This window comes from Sylvia atricapilla, chromosome 31 (assembly GCF_009819655.1).
Source record: "Sylvia atricapilla isolate bSylAtr1 chromosome 31, bSylAtr1.pri, whole genome shotgun sequence".
Classification (NCBI taxonomy): Eukaryota; Metazoa; Chordata; class Aves; order Passeriformes; family Sylviidae; genus Sylvia; species Sylvia atricapilla.
In genome coordinates, this window is record NC_089170.1 from 268,567 (window position 1) to 290,014 (window position 21,448).

The window sequence follows — 21,448 nt, forward strand, 5'->3', positions numbered from 1 at the left end:
ACACTCAGATACCTCAAAAAGCACCTGGAGTCCCCCAGAACAACCTGGACCCACCCAAAATCCCACCTGGACCCCCAAACCCCACCTTGGTCCTCCCTGCTGTGATGTCACAGTTGTGTCTGTGACCCCCCCCCGCCCTTCCCCCTCTCCAGGTTTGTATTTTTTGGGACAATTTGTGGCGATTTGTGGTTGGTAAAAATGGATAAAAATCCAACCGGGGCCGTGGCCGAGGCTCCTCTGGGGCGGGGCCTTGGGAGGGGGCGGGGCCACAATGTGGAACTGGAACTTGGAAAGGAGCGGAGAAATGGAGTGGGCGTGTCCAGAAGCAAGGGGCGGGGTCAGAAACACGGGGTGGGGCCGGGAGGGGGCCGTGGTCAAACCTTGAGGGTTCATCCTGACCCCCCCTCCTCCTCCTCCCCAATTTTCCGGGGCCCTCACTCGCCGCCCCTCCCCCAGCCATGGGACCCCTCGCCCCGCCCCCCTCAGCCCCCGAGCCCACCTGGGAAACCCCAAATCCTTTGAAATTCTCACCTGAGACCCTCCAAAAATTCCCCTGGGACCCCTATAGTCCTCCCAGGAGAGCCCAACCCCCCCTGGGACCTTCGCAAAACACTGGGGACACAGGGAGGTGACACTGGGGTGGGAGCGGTGACACTGGGATGGCACCGGGGACACAGGGAGGTGACACTGGGGTGGGAGCGGTGACACTGGGATGGCACCGGGGACACAGGGAGGTGACACTGGGGTGGGAGCGGTGACACTGGGATGGCACCGGGGACACAGGGAGGTGACACTGGAGTGGGAGCGGTGACACTGGGATGGCACCGGGGACACAGGGAGGTGACACTGGGGTGGGAGCGGTGACACTGGGATGGCACCGGGGACACAGGGAGGTGACACTGGGGTGGGAGCGGTGACACTGGGATGGCACCGGGGACACAGGGAGGTGACACTGGGGTGGGAGCGGTGACACTGGGATGGCACCGGGGACACAGGGAGGTGACACTGGGATGGCACCGGGGACACAGGGAGGTGACACTGGGGTGGGAGCGGTGACACTGGGATGGCACCGGGGACACAGGGAGGTGACACTGGGATGGCACCGGTGGCACCGCCCTGTCTCTGGTGACGGTCACGTGCCCCCGGCCCTGCCCGCGGTGGGCGTGTCCTTCCGGGCGGCCCGGCGGGGGGAGCGGAGGGGGCGTGGCGGCGCGCTGACGTCACACGGCGGCGCTCTTTGCGGCGGCGCCATTTTCAGGTGTGTCGCTGAGGGCGCTCCGGGCTCGTTCCCCCGTGGCTGTCACCGGGCGCCGCTCCGAGCATGTTCGCCTTCCGGGAGAGTCCCAACGGCTTCCCCGGCCTGTACTCAGCGAATCACTCCATACTGCAACAATTCCGGCGCATGATGAGAGTAGGGAACAGCAGGGAGGGGACTCGGGGGGTGGCAGAGGGGATGCGGGGGGTGGCACGGGGTCCTGGGGAGGGGCTGGAGGGTCCTGGGGGAGGTTGGGCAATCTCAGGTGGGGTTTGGAGTGTCCTGGAGGGGTTTGAGGGATCCTAGGTGCGGTTTGATTCTAGAGGGGGTTGGGGGCTTCTGGGGAGGGTTTTGGGCATCCTGGGGAGGCTTGGGAAGATCCCAGGTGGAGTTTGGAGGGTCTTGGAGGGGTTTGGGGGTCTCAGGTAGGGTTTGGAGGGGCCTGGAGGGGTTTTGGGGGTCCTGTGGGGGGGGCGTTGAGGGTCTTGGGGAGTTTTTGGGGGTTCCGAGTTGGAGATTGGAGGGTCTTGGGGGGGCTTGGGAGATTTCGGGTGGCGTTTGGAGGGTCCTGGAGGGGTTTGGGGCTCCCAGGTGGGGTCCGGGGTGACCAGGGGCAAGGGGGAGAGCAAGGGGTGACAGAGAGGATGAGGGGGTGACAAAGGGACAGAGCCGAGCCCTCGAGGGGAACAAAGCCAAGCCCGGGAGGGCACAGGGGCCACCCTAGTATTCCACAAGTGCCACAAGATCAATGCCACCTCCCCTGTCCCCTCCCTAGCTGTCCGCTCCCAACATGCTGAAGGCGCTGGTGCCTGTGGTGGCCACCCTGGGAGAGCTGGCAGCCACCATGGCCGGGCTGGACAGCAAAGTGTTGCTGGCCTTGTACCAAGGGCCCCTGCACAAAGAGTTGAGGATATTCAGCCAGTGCCTCCGTGACACCCTGGACCACGGCAGTGTCACCTCCCTGGGCCAGCGTGGTGTCACCTCCCTGAGCCAGGCCCTGGCTACCACGGGGGATGTCTGGTCTGATGTGAGAGCCGTGGTCAATGCCTGGCAGGAGTGGCTGGCCATGCTCGATAAGAGGTGGGATAGCCTGGTTGTCAAGGCCAAGAGGATTTCTTTCATCTTTGAGTACAGAATTCCTGAAACTGACCTGGTCTGGTACCTGGAGGATGAGCCCACCAACTGGGGGGTAGCTGAGGATAACCTGTTGGTCACGGCCAAGGTGGTGCTGATGGCCCCAGTCTCAGTGCCAGCCTATGAGACCAGGGAAGAGGCCAGGAGGAGACAGCAGGTGAAGGAGGCCCTGGGGCTGGTGTATCGCTTCGAGGACGCGTGTAGGGCAGCCAGCAAGATCCCTGAGGAGCTGCAGAACTGTCTCAGGAGCATTGAGGATGCCCTGGTGTGGACACAGGAGGCATCCCCCAGTGTCCTTGAGGACTTGGTAGATGCGGTGAAAGAGTTTGATTGGCTGTGGGAGGGCAGCGCCAGCCTGGCCAGGGATCACCTCCTGGGGACACTTGGGGTCATCGACTTCCTCCTTTCGAGTCCATATGGCAACTCCAGTGGCCTCATTAGCCCTGTTGACCCTGGTAGCCCCAATGACCGCTTGGTGGCCAAGCACTGCCTAAGATCCATCATGGACATCCTGAGGTCAAGGCAACGGCAACAACAGCGCACAGCGCCGTTGTCTGACAAAACCAATAATGGCAGCTCAGTCACAGGAACACCTGAACAACCTCAGGGTAACTGGGGAAAACCCAAGCCAGGGGCAGTTTGTGAAACCGCCAGCCATCTCCCAAACAACCCCAACCTATTACCCCCAGGGACACGATGTGAACTGGTAACTTCCAAATTGATACGTTTTTTAAAAGACTGTTGCCATGAATGGATTCCCATAGAAGTTCCTGGTATTTCACAACAAAGACAAGACTTTCTAATTATAGGCAAAGACAGAAATGCACTTCGTGGACTTTCAGTTATTCCTGCTGTCGTTTCAGCAAATTGTAACAAAGAGCTGAGGGTTTTAGCTCTTGCTCACAAGGCTCAAGTGGTAATTCAACCAAAAACACCAATAGCTATTGCTATTGCATTGCCAATGAATATAAATAAGCGAGCTGGATACCTAGAAATACCTTCTAAGGGCTTTAACCCTGTGCCTAATGTCCGTTGGGTAAAACGTATCACCAATGAACAGCCAGAGCTGGAGTGCAGTCTGACATATGGTGATAAAACAGTTTACATTACAGGCATGCTGGACACAGGCGCAGATGTCACTGCAATTTTTCATAAACATTGGCCGAGCGATTGGAATCTGGTGCCACCCAAGTGTTTTCTCACAGGGTTTGGAGGAGCTACAGAGTGTATGCAAAGTGAATTCATGATTACTGTCAGAGGTCCTGAAGGAAAGACAGCAAGCATCCGGCCCTACATCGTGGAGGATTACTCAACAGTATGGGGGAGAGACGTGATGTCCAAGTGGGGGACAAAAATGGAAGTGGATTCTTAATGGAAACCACAGCAATGCCTGCCACTGATTATTAAGTTATCATTATTAGGTTATCATTATTAAGTTATCATGGAAAACCAGTCAGCCTGTTTGAATAGATCTGTGGCCTCTTGAACAGAAAAAATTGATTGCGCTCAAAAACTTGGTGAGCGAACAGCTACAAAAAGGCCACATCAAACCCACAAATAGTCCCTGGAATTCCCCAGTGTTTGTCATTCACAAGAAGACTTGTCTGATTCCTGGAGATTGCTTCATGACTTGAGAAGGATCGGCAAAGTGATACAAGACATGAGGCATTTACAACCTGGACTTCCTTCTCTTTCAGTGATTCAAAGAGACTGGCCTCTTGTTGTCATTGACTTAAAAGATTGTTTTTTCACCATTCCTCTGCATCCAGAGGATGCTCCTCAATTTGCCTTTTTGGTTCCAGCCATCAACTGGAGAACCACTGAGGAGAACCACTGCAAAGGTACCACTGAATGGTTTTACCAAAAAGAGATGCAAAGGACCTGCAGCCGGCTCCGATCCCGCCAAACCTGAGAATGGCTCCATGCCTGGTCCTAGTGAACCCGTGAGGGGCTCCTTCCCTCCTACCGGTGATTTACCTGGGCTCGTAGGGCCCCCCCAGCACTGACAGCGGGCTCCTCACTCCGAACAGCAGCCCTCCTGAAGGAAAAGGGTTTGAGCACTGCGGGAATTTCGACAATTTCCTGCAGCACTACTGCACGTGCAACACAGCCGCCCACAGAGCAAAATGGCGGCTCCCTGCAAAAACCTTCCGTACAACAAAATGGCCGCTCCCTGTGTTTTTCTGTACAACAAGATGGCGGCGCCCCACACGGAGTGTGTGCACTGCTGCTGGTGCCATTTTGTAACCACCAAGACTCACATCCTCCAAGTACAGCACCATCTCTGGCCCCTGTGCCCACTGCAGGGTCGGGTGGCCCCAAACACCGGCAGCGGAGGTGCCGCGGCTGTGGCCAGCCCCAGAGGTGATGGTCCCAGGGTTACGCCAGCGGGGTCCCTGTGGCCCCCCCACAGCAGGAGTCACCAGCCATGGGGGTGGGTGACCCCAGAGCACGGCCAAAGAGGCTTTCAGCACCCCCACCATGGGTGTAAGCCTGCCATGGGGAGCAGCTCTGTTGGGGTTCCGGCTTCTTTTCAGCCTCTGCCAGCGCTGGGATTGGAGCACGGGAGAGGCAGTTTTGGTGTTCAGATCAGGATTTTATTAATTCTTATCTGCATTACAGCCTCACAAGCAGTGAGTTCTGCACACTAACTTGCTGAGCCCAAAATGGAGCGTCTCGCTCTATCCCTATCTGCTCTTTTCAAGGACAAATCATCCAGGAAAAAAGTTACACTCAATTTTTTTCTATTTTTGACCCAATGACCCATCACTTACAGTCCACCATGTGGACTTTATCAACCAATCGAAGAGAAACCACCTGAACCCGTGAAGAAGGTGCAGAAAGACAACTGATCCATGCCCCAAATCCTCCGTTTTGCTCTCTCTATAAATCACTATATACTATAGGTCCAAACTCTAATTTTTCCACCCTGTGATACCACACACCTCCATTCAAACTCCCCTCCATGATCTCAGTGCTGTCACTCAGTTTTGGAAGCCTGTTCCAGGCCCTCGGCTCAAACGCAGCACTTCCCTGGGGGTCAGTGCCCATCAGCACAGAGAGGCCAAAATTCTCAGCATCCAGAGTTCCAACACACCCCGAAATCAGAATGAGACAATCACAACTGCCTGATGTCACAACACCTAAAAGTCCCCCAGGCCCCACTTCTGACCCCCAGTCTCCCATCCCTCAGGTGCTGCAGAGAGAGGGAGGAGTGGGCAGCACCAGGAGGATAAGGGGCTCCTCACCATGCCACTGTCTACAGAAATAAAGTAAGGAACATCAGAGCCATATCTCACATTGGTCACAGATGTGACAGAGAGACAGTGCAAGAATGACCAGGCACATCTTCATCTGCTTCAGAATTTTGCCTTTGTCAATGCTAATGAGGAATGCAAAGGAATAATTAGAGCCTTGCCTGACCCACAGCCTGCCTTACTCCAAACGATCAAAGGTTGTAGAGAAAAGGAGATCTGACAGTACATTACAAAAACCATTGGTGCTCCTAAATTATGTTGTTTTAAGTACTATTAAGTTTGGGCCTCTGTTAAGTTACTTTTACATTTTGTTAAGTTTATATTATTTAAAGCTTGAGGAATATTAGGTCTATATTCCATTAATTTAAAGTTTTGTCACATGAAAGTTTTATTAAGCTAATTCAATTTAAGATTCTTTTTGCCAGAATTTATCCATATCGAGTTTCAGATTTATTTAGTTTAAAAATTGTCCTAGGTTTTGTTAAAGGATGCTTCTCTAACTTGCAAAGTTTAGTTATTTTCTCTTCGAGATAAAACTGAAACAGCTGTGATGAAACACTGATAAACACCTGCTCTTTGTGGATGGAAGAAGATGCAATTTGCTGGATCCTTGTTTTCCTGAAAGGTTTTATTATTTGTTACAATCTCTGCTGTTTTAAGCTGTCTAAGTGATTTTTATTTTTTATCTCAAGGTCATAAGTACATGAAGGTTTAGAAAGGTGTTATCCCAACTTCCTAAGATGATTGGTGCTGATACATTGATTACATTATGTGAATTCGTTAATTTTCTATATTTATAACTGACTTCTCATGTGCTTCTAATTATCCAAAAGACACATGTAATTTCAAGATCCTATTTTTTAATTTTCTACCTGCTTAAACATGTCATAGCTGCTGTTGTTAAGAGCTTTGCTTTAGAAATGTATAAAGGACATCACTCCAGCTTAGGGCTGGGGCCCTGGCCAGGCCCTGACTCTACTTGGACGGATCTTTGGCCAACAAGTCCAGATGTTTTCTGCATCAAAACAGTATTAAAGTCACTTTGATTTGGTAATTTGACCCTATAAAATGACACCTGGACAGATGTTTGGAATGGACCTGAGCATCTTGCCTGGGAAAGGATGTCTGGGTCCTCACTGGAAAGAGGTTTGTCAGCTGTTTGCAGACTCTGGGATGATGGTACAGTGTTTTGGTGATTAATATTCATCCAATTTCACATGTGTTATCATTAGTAGTCATTAATTATGCCTGTCATCTGAAATATTCTTAGTTGTTGTACTTGTTACTTTTCCTAATTGTTGTCAGTTCTTAACAGGAGGTACTCTCATCAGAGTACCTGTGCACTTATACAGTGTTTGGTATTTCCAGGAATCAAGCCAAGGCAACCATAAATACGTCTAAATAATCATGAATCATAAATAGTCTGCCATAAATCATAAATCATAAATAGTCATAAATCATAAATAGTCTGCCTGCTGCTGCAACCCCCTGTCTGCACAGAAGCAATCAACCCACGAGGATTGCAAAGTTTGCAATTATAGGAAGCAGATTTTACCAAATACCTGTTTTTTTTGAGAAACACAAAATATCCATCATATCCTTAAGTGCAGCTTTACATTGGTACACACTGGGAAAATTAAAAGAAAATCCTTTATTTTCTTTATTCAGAAAATAAAAATCCAGAATCAGGACAAATTGAAGCTACACTTTCTCTAATAACCTGGGACAAAGGGCTTGTGTTTCTGCTGGTACAAGACCCAGGTGGATTCCAGTGGAGAATGTGAAGCCAATTCAAGCACAGGAACACGATGACAACTCCCAAGAGCAGAGAAGCAGCACGCACACGTGAGCTGCACAGAGACTGTAGCTGCTGGCAGACATCTTTTGTCCCACTTGCAAGAACTGTGAACCTTGGGGTTTGTATTAGTGTAAAAAGTGTAGGAATCATTGGTGTCGTAGAGCTCTGTTGGCACAAGCGTGGTGTACATCGTGTTATGATTTAGAATTCCAAACAAAGCACAAGACCATTGAATTTTTAGTTGCAGTGGGTCACAAAGAAGAAAATAGCCCCCATCTTCCTATTCTTAGGGAGGAATGTAGGAGGGAATTTTTGAGAGAATCAGAAGAGATTTAAATTTGCACAGCTGCATGCAGACAAAATAATTCAGTGCCTTATATCTGGCCTGTCCCGGAACAAATTTGTGGAAGAACCAAAAAGGGAATTTTCTGAAAGATGTGCTTGGAAATTAAAAATGAAAAAGTGCCTTAAATCAAAAAGCATGAAGCTAAATCAGGTATCATGTTTATATCTTTTTTGCCTTCAGCAATGCAACCTTAGCTGTTGATCAACCAAAGACCAATGTTTGGGGACCAGTAATATTGTAGAATTCCTTTGTTAGAGAATTGTATAAGGGAAATATGGGGCTCTGTCAAATGTTATGTATAGGACCCTGAACCAGAAATGTGGGACAGCAGGTGGCTCTTCCAAATGCTGTTTATTGTATCAAAGATGTTACAGCAGTCCTGGGTGGTGGGTGACAGTGCCAAGCCTAAAGCTGCCAGCTACAGCTTACAGGCATGCCTGAGGCCAGGTTGGCTCTGGTTACAATGCACTATATTGTTTTCTTTGCTGAGCATCTTAATACATAAAAACCTACCAGCATTATAAACAATACCCTTGCCATTATCTGTAGCCTATCATAACTACTATCGTTAACCATATTATGTTACATCTTAAGCTTAAAGTTGTTTTTCTGTTTTCTTGCAGTTGAATTAAATTCTTAGACCTTTTTTCTACTTGCTGCATCAGCATGTTTGTTTGCCTATGGTGTCTTCTGCTTTTCCTACAACCTTTTTCTTCTTGGTAGAAACCTCTACTTTGTTTGTGGTCAACATATCCTTTGCTTCTGCCAAAAAAACCTCCTTCCAATTTGACTTAACCTTTGCTTTCTTACTTGTCCAGTAGTGCTGGCTCAGCAATTCTTAATTTATACATCTTTTATTCTTCTAATCCTAACTTGCTTCCACCTCTGTTCTGCTCTCAGGTTCCACATTCAGAGAGTTTTCTGCTAAGTATACATAGCTGTGAAACTTTCCTGTCAAACTTTCATCTTTCCCAACACCTGCAACTGCTACTGATAAGACGAGATATATATATATATATTGGTAAGACTCAGGGGTGCAGGCTACAGGTGCTGTCACCTTTGCTGTGGCTGCCTGGGACTTAGAAACTTGTAGGAATACTTTTCTTCCCCCAAGGTAATTATTCTGTTTAAGGAAAAGAGTTTCAGATTACCTTTGAACACAGAAGGCAGCCGAGCTAGAAAGTTCTGTGCCCTTCTCAAGGGCATTGGCCCAGTGCCAGCACAGAGACACTGGCTGGGCTTTGGAGATGTTTCTCAGGACCTGTGGCTGCTTCTATTGGCAGCAAGGCAAATTGTCATTCCTTAATCATCCTATACTTGAGAACAAGCTCAGAGGTGCTCAGGAGCTTTTTAAGGTGTCTTAGCCAGGGGTCAGAGGCTTCTCTGGCACCTGTGCTCGCCTTTTGTTTCCATACCATTTGGTATTATATCTTTTGTTAAATGTATTATCTTCTGTTAAAACCTTTCTTTGTTAAAACCTTTGCTTCACAAAATGCACTTGAAGAGCCCTCTGGCAAATATTCTGAAACCACTCTGGGAGGTTGCAGGGCAACCCTCAGGCTTGATACATCCTCAGGGGGTTCATTACACCCTGGCCAAGTGTGAGACTGTATCAGAAACTTTCTGTTCTTCATGTTATGAAACTTTCTGTTAGAAGGCTTCCTGCACACTGCTGCTGATAAGATGCCACCTCTCCTGCTTGGGGACATGGGGACTTTACTGGCTCGAGCTGTGACAACCTCGGCCTCCATGAGGCTGATTTATCTGTGCAATAAAGGACTTTGCTTTTACAACTACCCATCGCCGTTGTCTTCAGTGAGGACACGCCGGAAACTCAACACAGAATGGCCCCAGTGGCTGAGCGGTGCCAAAGAGCCATCGAGGACATCCCGAGGCTGCTGCAGGCACAGCAACCTCTCATCATCGGGCGGTGACACCATCGGGGGCATCGCTGGTGTCACTTGTCCCCTCCCCACACGGTGTTTGAGACAAATTTGGGGAATTTTCTGGGAATTTCCATTGAAACTGTCCCAAATCCTGATGGGACTTCTTAAGGTGACATCAATGGGGACACTCAGGGATGCTCAGGAACACTTGGGAACATGCAAGGACACAGGGCCAGGGGTGAATTATAAATGATAATATAAATGACAATATGAATGACAATAAAATATTGGCTTTTGCATTCATGCGTCAGCTTTTGCATGTTGTTATTGATCACAATGCTTTTGATACGGTGCAATTTGTAATTCAGCTGCTTTTTGGTATGACCTAATCTATCAGTTTATGTGTGTGCTGTATAGCCAACAGAAATGGCACCATAATAAGTCAATATTTTATCATAGGCCCCAGCGAAATATTAGAGACTGCACAGTGCTGAAATGCTTTTATAATATGACTATTATAACTTAACTTTTATATTATAGCTATTATAACTAACTTTTATATAACTAATTCAGAGAATGGTGTTGTCTTAGTTTGAAAGACAGGTGTCTGCCAGGGAAAGCTGGAGCCTCCCTTGGAATGGAGAATGTAACCCTCCTCCTACCAAATTATAGTAATTTAGAAAATTAAGGGGCTCTCAGGCAGAGGTATGGGGATAGGAATAACAGTTCTTTACTGGTGTGTATAACCAGCAAACAAACAACACCAGCCCCAGCATTAATAACAAACAGAAGCAGGAGCCCAGGAACAGCTTCCCTGAGTGCGGCACTTTCCCCTTTGGTGCAGTTCCGGGCACAGCCGGCAGGGGGCGCTGCTGGCTCCCGGTGGGCGGGGCAGGTGCGATGATCCTCCGCGGCTGCAGGGGGCGCTGTGGGGCGGGCTCGGGGAGCGCGCGGTGATGGCGGATTGGTCTGAGATGGGAAGGGATGGATCAGGAACTCCGGAGCTGTGGCTGAAGGGATGGATCAGACACTCCAGAGCTGTGGCTGAAGGGATGGAAGGGATGGATCAGGAGCTCCGGAGCTGTGGCTGAAGGGATGGAAGGGATGGATCTGGAACTCCAGAGCTGTGGCTGAGGACGTGGGAGGTCTTGGCAGGCAGAGGGTGTGGGCTGCAGAGCAGATAAAAGACTCAGAGCAGTGCCGAAGAAGCAGCGGGATGGGACAACGGAGACCCTGCTCCCGGCACGGTGACAGTCCCCTCTTTCAGTGAGGCAGGAGATAACCAGGTCCCAGTTCAGTGGCTGCTCCCAGGAGCAGGGGCTCACCCCACAGCAGAAGAAACAGGAGTGAGCTGCATTTCTGCAGCAGCAGGGAGTTCTTTTCCCCAAGCCACAGCTGCACTCTCTTCTCTGAAGGCTCAGATGGAGTGAGCGAGAGTTTCCCTGACCCACCATCTCAAGCACCCAGCCATCAGTGCTACTTACCAACACAATGGGAAAAAAATTCAATTGGTAACAAGTAAAGAAAAAGGAAAGAGAACAAAAAAGAAGCTCAACCCCAACAAGATGTCCAAAAGGAGACCCTTTGAGCTCTCCTGGGCCACCGTGGGCTGTGATCAGCAATCACCCTCTGAGGGGGCCTCTCGGAGACAGCAAACCCTTGTGTTGTGGAATAGAGACCTTAGAGTTAAAATTGTAAAGCGGGTATGTTTTATTTCCAGCTGGGACTCATTGGGGATTTTCCACCATACATGTGTATCTGGTCGAGACAGGTTTAAGGTTTAAATACCCTTAGATTCTACAAAACCAGACCTCCCCTCCTGCCTATTCCCCTCCCACTCTCCGCCTCCTTGCACTTATAATTAGTCTTCTGTGGTGCCATGCCTGCTGGTGGTCACGGGCAGGGATTTTCTGATGAAGTAAGAAGTCTTCCTCAGTTGTTTGCTGTTTGATATCCATCTCTGGGCAGGTACAGTGGAGTTTTGGCTAATTCTCAGGTCAGTTTGTCCTGACCAAAACCAGGAACCTGGTTCTTACTGATTTCTTAAGTCACAGGTTCTGCTTTTTTGGGTTTTCACAATACCTAAGACTTGCTTTAGTGAGTTTTCACAATATACACGATATACATCTGTCCTAGTTTAGGGCAAATTTGGGAGAAAATCTCTGAAACAGAGTTCCTCTTGAGAGAAACCCAAATGGCCCCTCTCCCCTGCCAGTCCAGGAAACGAACTTCCTCGGAGAAAAGTAGATAAAACAATTTATTGAACTTTAAATAAAGTGCCTACAAACATAGAAACTTAATAATATGAAACAACAAAACCTCTCGTTCAGGAGTGAAATGGCAAATTGAGAAACTCCTTGCCATGGGTGTAACTCAGCTCTCGCTCAGTCCCTTATTTGTCCCTCTGGAGGTCCTGGCCCTGGTGGGCCGCAGGTGCCAGCCCCCGGTGGTCATCTGGGTTTTTCAGTCCAGGACAGGTTAAAACAGTCCCAAGAAAAAGGGAATGAAACAGTCCAGGAAGCTTCTTTGCCTCAGCTAGCTAAACTAACTAAAAGCAAAAGGATCTCTCTGTCTGGCAGCTGTCCATTCATCTGATGAACAACACCATAACGAGAAAGGAAAAAAATGCAGAGGAGTGAACGGTGTTTTTCGAACTGTGCGCTTCTTCTTTCCCTGCTTTGCTCTCAGAACCAGTCTTAAAGGCACAGAACTCAATATACAGCACACAGAGCACAGACGACTGGGGATATAAGCATCATAAAGTCACCCTGGACAGGGTCATGTCAGCTTATTTAGGGTACCATTTAAGTATGCCCCTTCTAGTATAAAGAAAAGGTTCTCTTCTTCTATCTCCAAAATCATCCTCATCTCATGGAGCAGAGGTCTCTTCTTCCCTGGGAGCAAAGGGCTTCATAGCGCTTCATCTTCCTCTGTTCAAGATTCTCCATTAAAAATCAATTATATCAGTCCACATCTATGACTAGAACTTTTCATCCCCCTAAAAAAGCATTCTATATGTCACAGGGAAATTTTAGTCCATTCTCCATGGCCTCATAAGAGAAGTCCAGCCAAACTAGGCAACTCTTTAATCTTCTTCTAACTTAGGACTTTTACACTCTCTTCATTGACTTCCATCTCATGCAGTGCCTCTCTGTGGTTCAATCACTTTGTCTGTTCTCACTCAGGGAAGGGCCAGTGCTTTTGTAAGTCTCATCTGTCAAGGCCAGAGTTAACATGTCTCCCAGGTCTACAGTGGGCATGATGGCTCTTCCCAGCGGTGGCCGAAGGTGGAAGGGTCAGGCCTGACTGGGCTGGGCCAGAGTCTCGGGGTTCTGGCTGCTGCAGGGCAACTTGGCTGGCTGCAGAGCCGCCTTTGCTCTCAGCTGCATGATCTCTCCAGCAGGCTGGGCTTTCCTCTCCCACCACCCCCTCCCTAGTGTGAACACACATCAGATCAAAAATCATTATCAAAATTACATTCAACATACAATTCTTAGCTACTTAAAACAAAAAAACTACTCCACCCTTAGATATTCAGTATAACTCAACTTATTGGCTAATACTTGCTTTGCCTTTAGATTCTCCCAGTCAATCTTATCTCACAGTTTTCATCACATGCCCATATTCTCCACCAAAAGATGTGCTGGTTTTAATTCACAACTGGGCGGAAGCACCAACTGAGTAGGCCTGGCCCAATCTGAGCCCTTGCATACAGAAATGGAGATAAGGTCCCAGTGATACATGTGAGAGGTTTGTTAGGGAAGACAGTTTGGATCAATTCTGCCTCGAGTACAGACAAACCCATCCATAGGGTTGTCTTTGCTCAAGGACCAGGTTGCACACGGTGGATAATGCAGAAAGATGGAAAAGCACAATGTGTACCTCAGGGAGGTCTGATTGTTGGGTGAGAACCATGTGTAAATATCAGTGTTTGCTGAATGCCACTGCCATTGTCTGTATACAGCTGTATAATGTATGTGTGTATAACGTGTGTGTAGAGTTAGAATATATATTAGATTTGATAGTAAACTGACAATATGGGGATAAAGGGTGGAATGTCCTAGGGTGAGTTTTTGATGCTTGTATCCCCAACTGTCTGTTCTGTTTATGCTGTATATTAAATTCTGTACCTTTAAGACTGGTTCTGAGGGCAAAGAGGGGAAAAGAAGAAGCACGGAGTTTGTTTTCAGACACTGCACTCACTCCTCCACATTCCTCTCCTGGACTGTGTTGTCTGCAGCATGGGCAGACAGTGGGACAGAGATCTTCTTTGGTTTTAGTTAGTTTTTAGCTAGCTGCAGCAGAGAAGTTCCCTGGACTGTTTTTTTCGCTTTTTCTTGGGACTGTTTAAACCTGTCCTGGACTGAAAAACCCAGAAGAGCACTGGGAGCTCACACCTGCAGCCCACCAGGCCCAGGATGGCATTTTCCAGCACTGGAGAGACTGATAAGAGACTGAGCGAGCTGAGCTACACCCATGGCAAGGAGTTTTTCAATTTGCCATCTCACTTCAGAATGAGAAGTTTTATTGATTCATATTATTAATTTTCTATGCTTGTGGGCACTTTGTTAAATAATTTTTTTCCACTTTTCTCTATGGAGATTTTTCCCAGACCAATCGGGGAGGGACCCTTTGGGTTTGCTTTCTAAAGGGGCCCCATTTGGAGGTTTCCTCCCAAATTTGCCCCAAACCAGGACACCACCCAAAGGCAAAATGTTGTTTACTATGCTCTGTAAGAGGGCATCCTAGGAAAGTATCCCTTAAATAAAGTGCTGAGCACCAGTGTGAGGAGGGAACCCGACTCAAGATGGCACAAGGATCTAAGATCATGGAGTGCCTGAGTTTGGTAGTTTCACCTGCTATTCTCAGGTCCTGCACTATAACTGACAGGACAGGAGTGTTACAGGGGGACAGACACAATTCCAAAAGACCCACCTTTAGTTCAGCAACAGGCTTCAAGCCCTTCTTTTCTTCCCTTGAAAGAGGGTGTTGCTTTTTAGCCACCAGTTGTCCAGATCTCTTCAGAGTCATATGGAGACCCTCTGTATCCAATTTTCCATCTTTCCCTGGGACTGCCACACCTCTGGGTTCACCCCAGCATTCGCACCACTGTTAGCCTCCCCATTACCCCTTTCAGCACTAACTTGTGTTCTCAACTCCAGTCATCAAATTCCTTCCCAGCCAATTACAACTAGGAATAATCTGAAACTCATGCTTCTTAAACCCGTCTGACACATTCAGCAAACCTCATGGGTGTCCCGGTGTTACTTTCATTTGCCGGCAAAACTCAAATTAACACACACCTTTCCCTCTTATGAAAAGAACAATTGTTCTCCCTTTGGCATGAAATTCAAATTACAATAGGAGATCCTGACACCCTGAACAACCCATTTCTAATGTTTCATTCTTTCCCAGTTGCTGCCCTGTTGGCCATCCCCTTCCCTGTGCTCCTGGTGCTCCCTGCACTTTTTCCTGTCAAGTGCTGTAAACATTGCCATTATTCTTGCCTCTGTCTTTACCTTTTCCTCATCCCTTCTTTCATCTCTTTCTAACCAATTCATCCAAGGAATTCTTCTGACCTTCCTCTAGCCCCTCGGTGTGACCTCAGACACAGACGGCTGAATTCCTTTCCCACCGTCGAGGTCACACTTGTGACAGAGGGTCACACTTGCGGCTGCTGTTAGGAGCACGAAAGGACGACGCAGGCCAGCAGGAGGTCAAGCAGGAAAGCCTCTCCTTTATTTTTCTGACTCCATATATATACAAATTTACAGACAGGCCAAGATTGGCTACACAGGTAGCCACCTCTTCAACCTCGTTGGTGACCACCACCATCAATCATCATTCTCCTCCTAGAGAGGAAGAATGTAAACAATTCTAATAATATACATAGTTTACTTGAAGCTGCATGAGAACAAAATGCAAAAAGTGAAAAACAGGCAAACTTGAGGCAACACCTCGGCTACTTCTTGTGAGTACTTGTCACGGTTGGCAGGAGAAATGCCACAATCGATACGACTGAATCAGCAAGACTCAGTTTATTAGAAGCGTTTACAGAATTTAAAGCACACCTAATAAGCTCATGCATAAAACTAAAAGTAAGCATACTATTGGTTAAATGAAGAAGCACGAAATTAACTCCCACTTCTGCATTCCTATGGCTTCTGCTACACATTTGATATTACCCAGAAGTTACATCCCTGAGACCCCAGAGACACAATATCTCTGTCTAAGGATAAGGGCTGCTATAAAGATAAGAGTTGATTATGTATCTTGAAGCTATCCAGCTGCAGAGTGTTTACATGACCCCTCTTAGATAGCCACTCCTCTACAGGTACTCATTCTCCCACAGCTTAAAATCCCTTGTTCCCCTCATGATTCCCTTGTGACCCAAACAAAATTCCTTCATGTATCAGGCCAAGCTTTGGTGACACATTCTCTCTTCTATTGCCATTCTCTCTTCTACTGCTAGTTGCTGCACCTCACACTGCCTGTCAAGGCCAATCCCCGTCCAGTGGCAGTGTCCAGCCCAGCCCCCCCAGCACACCCATCTGGGCCCTGGGCCACTCTCCCTGCACCACAAGCTCTGTAAAGCACCAGGTGCCAGCTCAGCCCATGGGGCACAGCCAACGGTGCCACAGGGACGGGCAGGTGCCCAGGGCTTACTGGAGCCGGGGGCCACTGCAGCCCCTTCCCCTCCCAGGCTGTGGCCTTGGGCACCTCCTGGAGCTCAGCTCTGGCTGTCCCATGGCCTCAGCTCACTCCTGCACCCCTCCCACAAGTCCCCAGCCCGTGCTGCCAGTCCCACACTCTTGCTCTCAGCCTCGGCACTCCTCACTGAGAGGAACCCCCTTACAAAACCCAAATCCTCCACCCTGCTTCCATAATGATCTGGGGAGGGCTGGGGGTGTAGGAGGAATACTTCCCTGTTTTCCCTCTCCTGGAAGCTGGGAACACAAAAGACTTGCAGCTGGCTGTGTATTGGACTGCAGATTTTGAAGATAAGGCAGAGAACTTCTCAGTCTTTCCTTATCACAAAGCCTCCTGCTGCTATTTGCCTTAACCATATTCTCCACACTGCCCTTCGACCAATCCTTTCCCAAAACAGCACCATATTGCCCCATTTGGGCATGGGTTGCTAAAACCCTTTCTTGGTGCCTCCTATTGCCTGCTCTGGATGCCCATATCCTTTTAACTAACTCTGGGAAATTGTGCAAACCATCTCAACATTCTCCTGAAAGACCCTTTCCAAGTATTTTGGGATCATCCTAAAGTGGAGACCCCTTTTTCGAGTTTCCTTTGTTGCCCACCCTGGGTGTTGCCCTAGTCCCCAAAGTTGTACTCATTCACCCAGATTTGCTGAGACCCTTCTCAACTTTCCTCTACGGCTCCCTCTATGCATCCATGTCCAGTGGTGCTTTCCTATGGACACTTAGCAGGCCCCCCTGGCCCACCTCTCATCTGTCTCCTGGACAGTCTTGGGCACCCCATCTATTGCTGGCCAGTACCTAAGGGAGCTGGTCACCCAAACTGGGTGAGGCACCTTCAGCTCCTCTTGCTCTGTGTTGTCCCCGGATGGTGGGAAGATCCCACACTGGGCCCCCAGTTGTCAGGAAAATCCACTAACACCAGAGGGTTATGTCCAAAATGGAGACAGAGGACTCCCTTCAACTTTATTAGAATAAAGGGATGGAGTCCACCGGGGCACACGCCCACAGGGTTTTCTCTCTTGAGGTTTCCAAAGACACATCCTCCTTTTATCCCAAATTCCCTGCCGCATGTTGCCCCTTCCTTTCCCCACTGGCTGAGGTTCCAGGAAGGTTCAGCCTTCCCCAACTGCCTTCCACATATTCCCCGCCTTGAACCTCCTGGTTTAGCCCCAAGTTCCCAAGTTCAGGCTCCTGCAGACCCTTGTCTATCTCAGGAGCCAAACTGTCTGAGCTCTGCAACAAACCTCCTGCCCAAAGTCAGTAGAGACAGTAGGAGCCATTTCAGAGCTGTTAACAGCCAGACCTTCACCCATCGAATTGTTTGGAAAGCCACTAGCACACAGCTTTCCTTTCAGCAGAAATATCCAGGGGCACCAGGCCCTGATGCTTTCTGCTGTCTGGCACACAGCAAGCACTGTGCAGTGCAGCTCTGAGCTGCTGGGACAGGGGCGATCCGGGCTGTGCCTCAGGGTTGTGCTTGAGTAGTGCACTGGTTTGGAAGGCTGCAGAAGGGTTTGGGGAGGCAATCTGTGTTTTCTTCATTAATTTCTGAAAAAAGGCCCAATGTAGCTTCATTCAGCAAGAGCACTGCAGGACATATGGACAAAACACTTGTGTTTGATTCCAAGGAAAGGAAGGAAAGGCACTGGGAAAATGTTCAAGTGTCACAAATAGGACTAAATCTTGGAAATTCCTTTAGCTTTAACAGACAGTGCTGAATCCTGTATTCTCCCATTGCAGGAATTCATGTGTGCAAGTTCTATCTTAGCCTTGAAAATAAAGAGAGTGGTTCTGATTTATTAAAAATATGGATATTGATCTAATACTGATATCCAACTATGACGGACAAAGACTCTCTAACAGTTTGAAGTTACAAAGTGTGTGTTTATCACGACGCTGGGCAGCGTGCGGGATGGCTCCCAAATACACACCGCAATTTACAGATGATCACAGGGTCTTTTTATGTACAAGAGTGTTGAATACCCAAAACACAAATGCAGAGTCATAACTCTGGTCCATCCCATTCCCCGCTTCGTATGGTAATTAGCCAAAAAGCAATTAAGCAATGTGTAGTTTGTTCTTTGAAATGGGTCCTTCTTATGGAGTGGAGTCTCAAAATGATGAAGTAAGATGGGTCTTCCTCGCTTAGACTTTTTAACCTTTTAGTGTTGGTGACACCAGGATCCTGTTTTCTCAAGACTATCTGATTTATGATTCCACTGTGTTCTTGGAGTCTATTGATTAAGTTGACGGGCCTCCTGATTTATCAGTTCCTTAAAGGCTTCTGTTAACAAAGGGAAGTTTACCTCAACAATATCTAGTTTAACTAAACTCTTTAATTCTTTAAAATTAATGTCTCAGTTCTGTTAAGAAGCTAGCTGGAATACATTCAAGGGAAGAAAGGGGTTTTAGGAGGCTCTTGACCACCAAAGGAGAATTTGAGGAATGGGATGTTCCCCGAAGGACTGTGTCAGGGACCAGAGCCCTGTCCAAGGCCCTGCCACATTTGATCCATGTTTGGGCAGGTTGCCAAACAATGAAGAAAACTGTATTGTTTAAGGGATGGGAACTTGACCCTTGGAAGAGGAGCAGTGTACGAGTCAGTCAGGGGCGAGAGGCGGTGGGACGGGGCGGGGGGGGGGGGAGAAGGGGAAAAAGGGGGCGAGGGGAGCCCGGAATGGAACCGGGGGAGGAGGAGGGAATCCCCCAAAGGAAGAGCGGCAGGGGCTGAGGGTCGGGGAAGGGTGAGGAAGGGGTGGGAGAGGGTGAGAAAGTGGGGAAAAGGGGAGGGTGGGACATCAAAACTGAGTGGGAAGGGGCTGGGAATTGGGGATATTGTGTTTAAAAGGTTGGGAAAGTGGGAAAAAGCAGGAATGGCACCCCAAAAGTGATTTGGAGATCCGCTGGAGACGGAAGGGGAAAGGATAGGATGTGAAAGGGGAAGTGGGGGGAAGGGTGGGAAAGAGGAAGCGGCAGCGCGGGCAGGAGGGTCCCGTGGCGGCCGTGGGCACAGGGGGTGAGGATTGGGGATCCGGGGTGGCCCCCGGAGCTCTGGGGGTGCTGGGGGGTGCTGACGGGGCGCCTCCTGACCTGTGTCCTGCACACTCAGGGGTGTTCCAGGAGGTGCATAAGGCCGAGTGTCACTTCATTAACGGCACGGAGAAGGTGAGGTTCGTAGAGAAGCACATCTACAACCGGGAGCAGTACGCGATATTCGACAGCGACGTGGGGCATTTCGTGGGCTATACGCCCTGGGGAGAGAAGTGTGCCCGTCACTGGAACAGCGACCCAAAATGGATGGAATACATACGGGGTTTTGGGGACAGTTGTTGCCGGCAAAACTGCATGATTTATGCCCCGTTCAGCTTGGAGCGCAGAGGTGAGCGTGGGGCAGAGCGTGTCCCCTCAGGCCCTGCCCAGGCAGTGACCCTGGAAAACCTCAAAACCCTCCCTGGGAATCACCCCAGAGCCGTCAGCCCTCTTTGGGTCCGTCCCCGGGGCCTCCTGTCCCTCCCAGGGACACCCGTGGCTCTCCCAGTTTATCCCAGTCCATCCCAGTCCCTCCCGGCGCCCCCTCGCGTGTCCATCGCGGCCAACGTGGAGCACACGCCCTCTAGCCAATCAGAGCGCGAGACTCTGATGACTCATCTGTTGCCAGGCAGACCCGCAGAGCCGAGTGCCCCCCGCTGGACTCGGCCTCCCAGCGCCGCGCACTTCATTCCCAGTTCCTCTCAGTCCATTCCCAGTCCATTCCCAGTCGCTCCCACTCCATTCCCAGTCTGTTCCAAATCCCTCTCAAGCCCACACCGCCTCTTCCCTTTCTCTCTCAGTTGCCCCCAGCTGATCCCAGTGTGTCCCCGCTCTCTCCCAGTGCCCCCCCAGCGTTTCCATCTCGCTGGTGCCCTCGAGCTCTCGGCCCGGCGCCAGAGGCCTGCTGTGCTCCGTGATGGATTTCTACCCCGCCCACATCCAGGTGAGGTGGTTCCAGGGCCAGCAGGAGCTCTCGGGCCACGTGGTGGCCACCGACGTGGTCCCCAACGGGGACTGGAGCTACCAGCTGCTGGTGCTGCTGGAAACGCCGCCCCGGCGCGGGGTCACCTACACGTGCCAGGTGGAGCACGTCAGCCTGGAGCAGCCGCTGAGCCGGCACTGGGGTACGGGGGAGCCACTGCGGGGCTGCAAGAGGCACTGGGATGTGCTGGGAGGAACACAGAGGGAGCTGCAGAGAGCCCGGTTGGAAGTGGGAGAGGGGCTGGGGGCTGTGGAAGGGCTGAGCAGGAGGTGAGAGAATGGTGGGATGGGGTTCCGGGAGTGCTGGTGGGCACTGGGAGGGAGTTTGGGGGTGCTAAGTGGAACTGGGGGGGATTGGAGTGAGCCTGGAGGGGCTGGAAGGAGAATTCTGGATTGGAAAGCAGGGCCTGGGATGAGGTTGGTTGTGCTGGGAAGACACTGGGAGGAGTCTCGGTGAGTCCCGGAGGGTCCGGGAAGGGACAGGGAGAGTGTTTGGGGGGATCCTGGGGCAGTGGAGGGCAACTGGGAGGGGGTTGTGTGATCCTGAGAAGGACAGGAGGGGCTTTGGTGGGTCCTGAGGAGGCAAGGAAGAGATTGGGAGGAGGTTTTAGGGGCTCCTGGGTGGACTGGGTGAGACTAGGAGGCAGCAGAGAGGGCCTTGGGGTGTCTGTGAGAGGTTTTGGGGGTCCTGAGCCCCGCGGCCCCCCCAGAGATGCCACTGGACACCGCCCACAGCAAGATGCTGACGGGGATCAGGGGCTTTGTGTTGGGCTTGGTCTTCCTGGCATCAGGACTGGGCTTCTACCTGTGCAAGAAGGTGAGGGGAGGTCCCGGGGGTTGTGTCCCACTCCCCTGCAGCATATGTGCTACCCCCGGGGCCCCCCAGCCCGGTGTCACCCCCTTTTCTCTGCCCACAGAGCTCCTGAGCTGCTGGCAGCCGCAGTCCCTCCCCATGGACTCGGGCCCAGCCAGGACCCCCCGCTCTGTCCCTACGATGTTTTTGGGGGGTTCATGTGTCCCCCCAGCCCCGCTGTCACTTTGTCCCCACCCA

At 50.1% G+C, this 21,448-nt stretch overlaps 2 protein-coding genes across 2 annotated transcripts in view; both read left to right on the forward strand.

The window, feature by feature from the left end:
• The first annotated feature begins 1,976 nt into the window (after nucleotides 1–1,976).
• LOC136373105 (uncharacterized) overlaps nucleotides 1,977–21,448 on the forward strand; it is a 90,001-nt gene continuing 70,529 nt past the window's right edge. The window contains exon 1 of the mRNA XM_066338051.1: nucleotides 1,977–5,115. Coding sequence (XP_066194148.1) covers nucleotides 2,046–3,761 — 1,716 coding nt within the window. The 5' untranslated portion in view covers nucleotides 1,977–2,045 and the 3' untranslated portion in view covers nucleotides 3,762–5,115. The remainder of the gene's footprint in view (nucleotides 5,116–21,448) is intronic.
• On the forward strand, nucleotides 7,455–21,323 carry LOC136373093 (class II histocompatibility antigen, B-L beta chain-like). Its single transcript, XM_066338033.1, has 5 exons — nucleotides 7,455–7,491; nucleotides 19,496–19,623; nucleotides 20,258–20,540; nucleotides 21,108–21,214; nucleotides 21,315–21,323. The coding sequence occupies exons 1-5, from the start codon at nucleotides 7,455–7,457 to the stop codon at nucleotides 21,321–21,323; spliced, it is 564 nt and encodes a 187-aa protein (XP_066194130.1).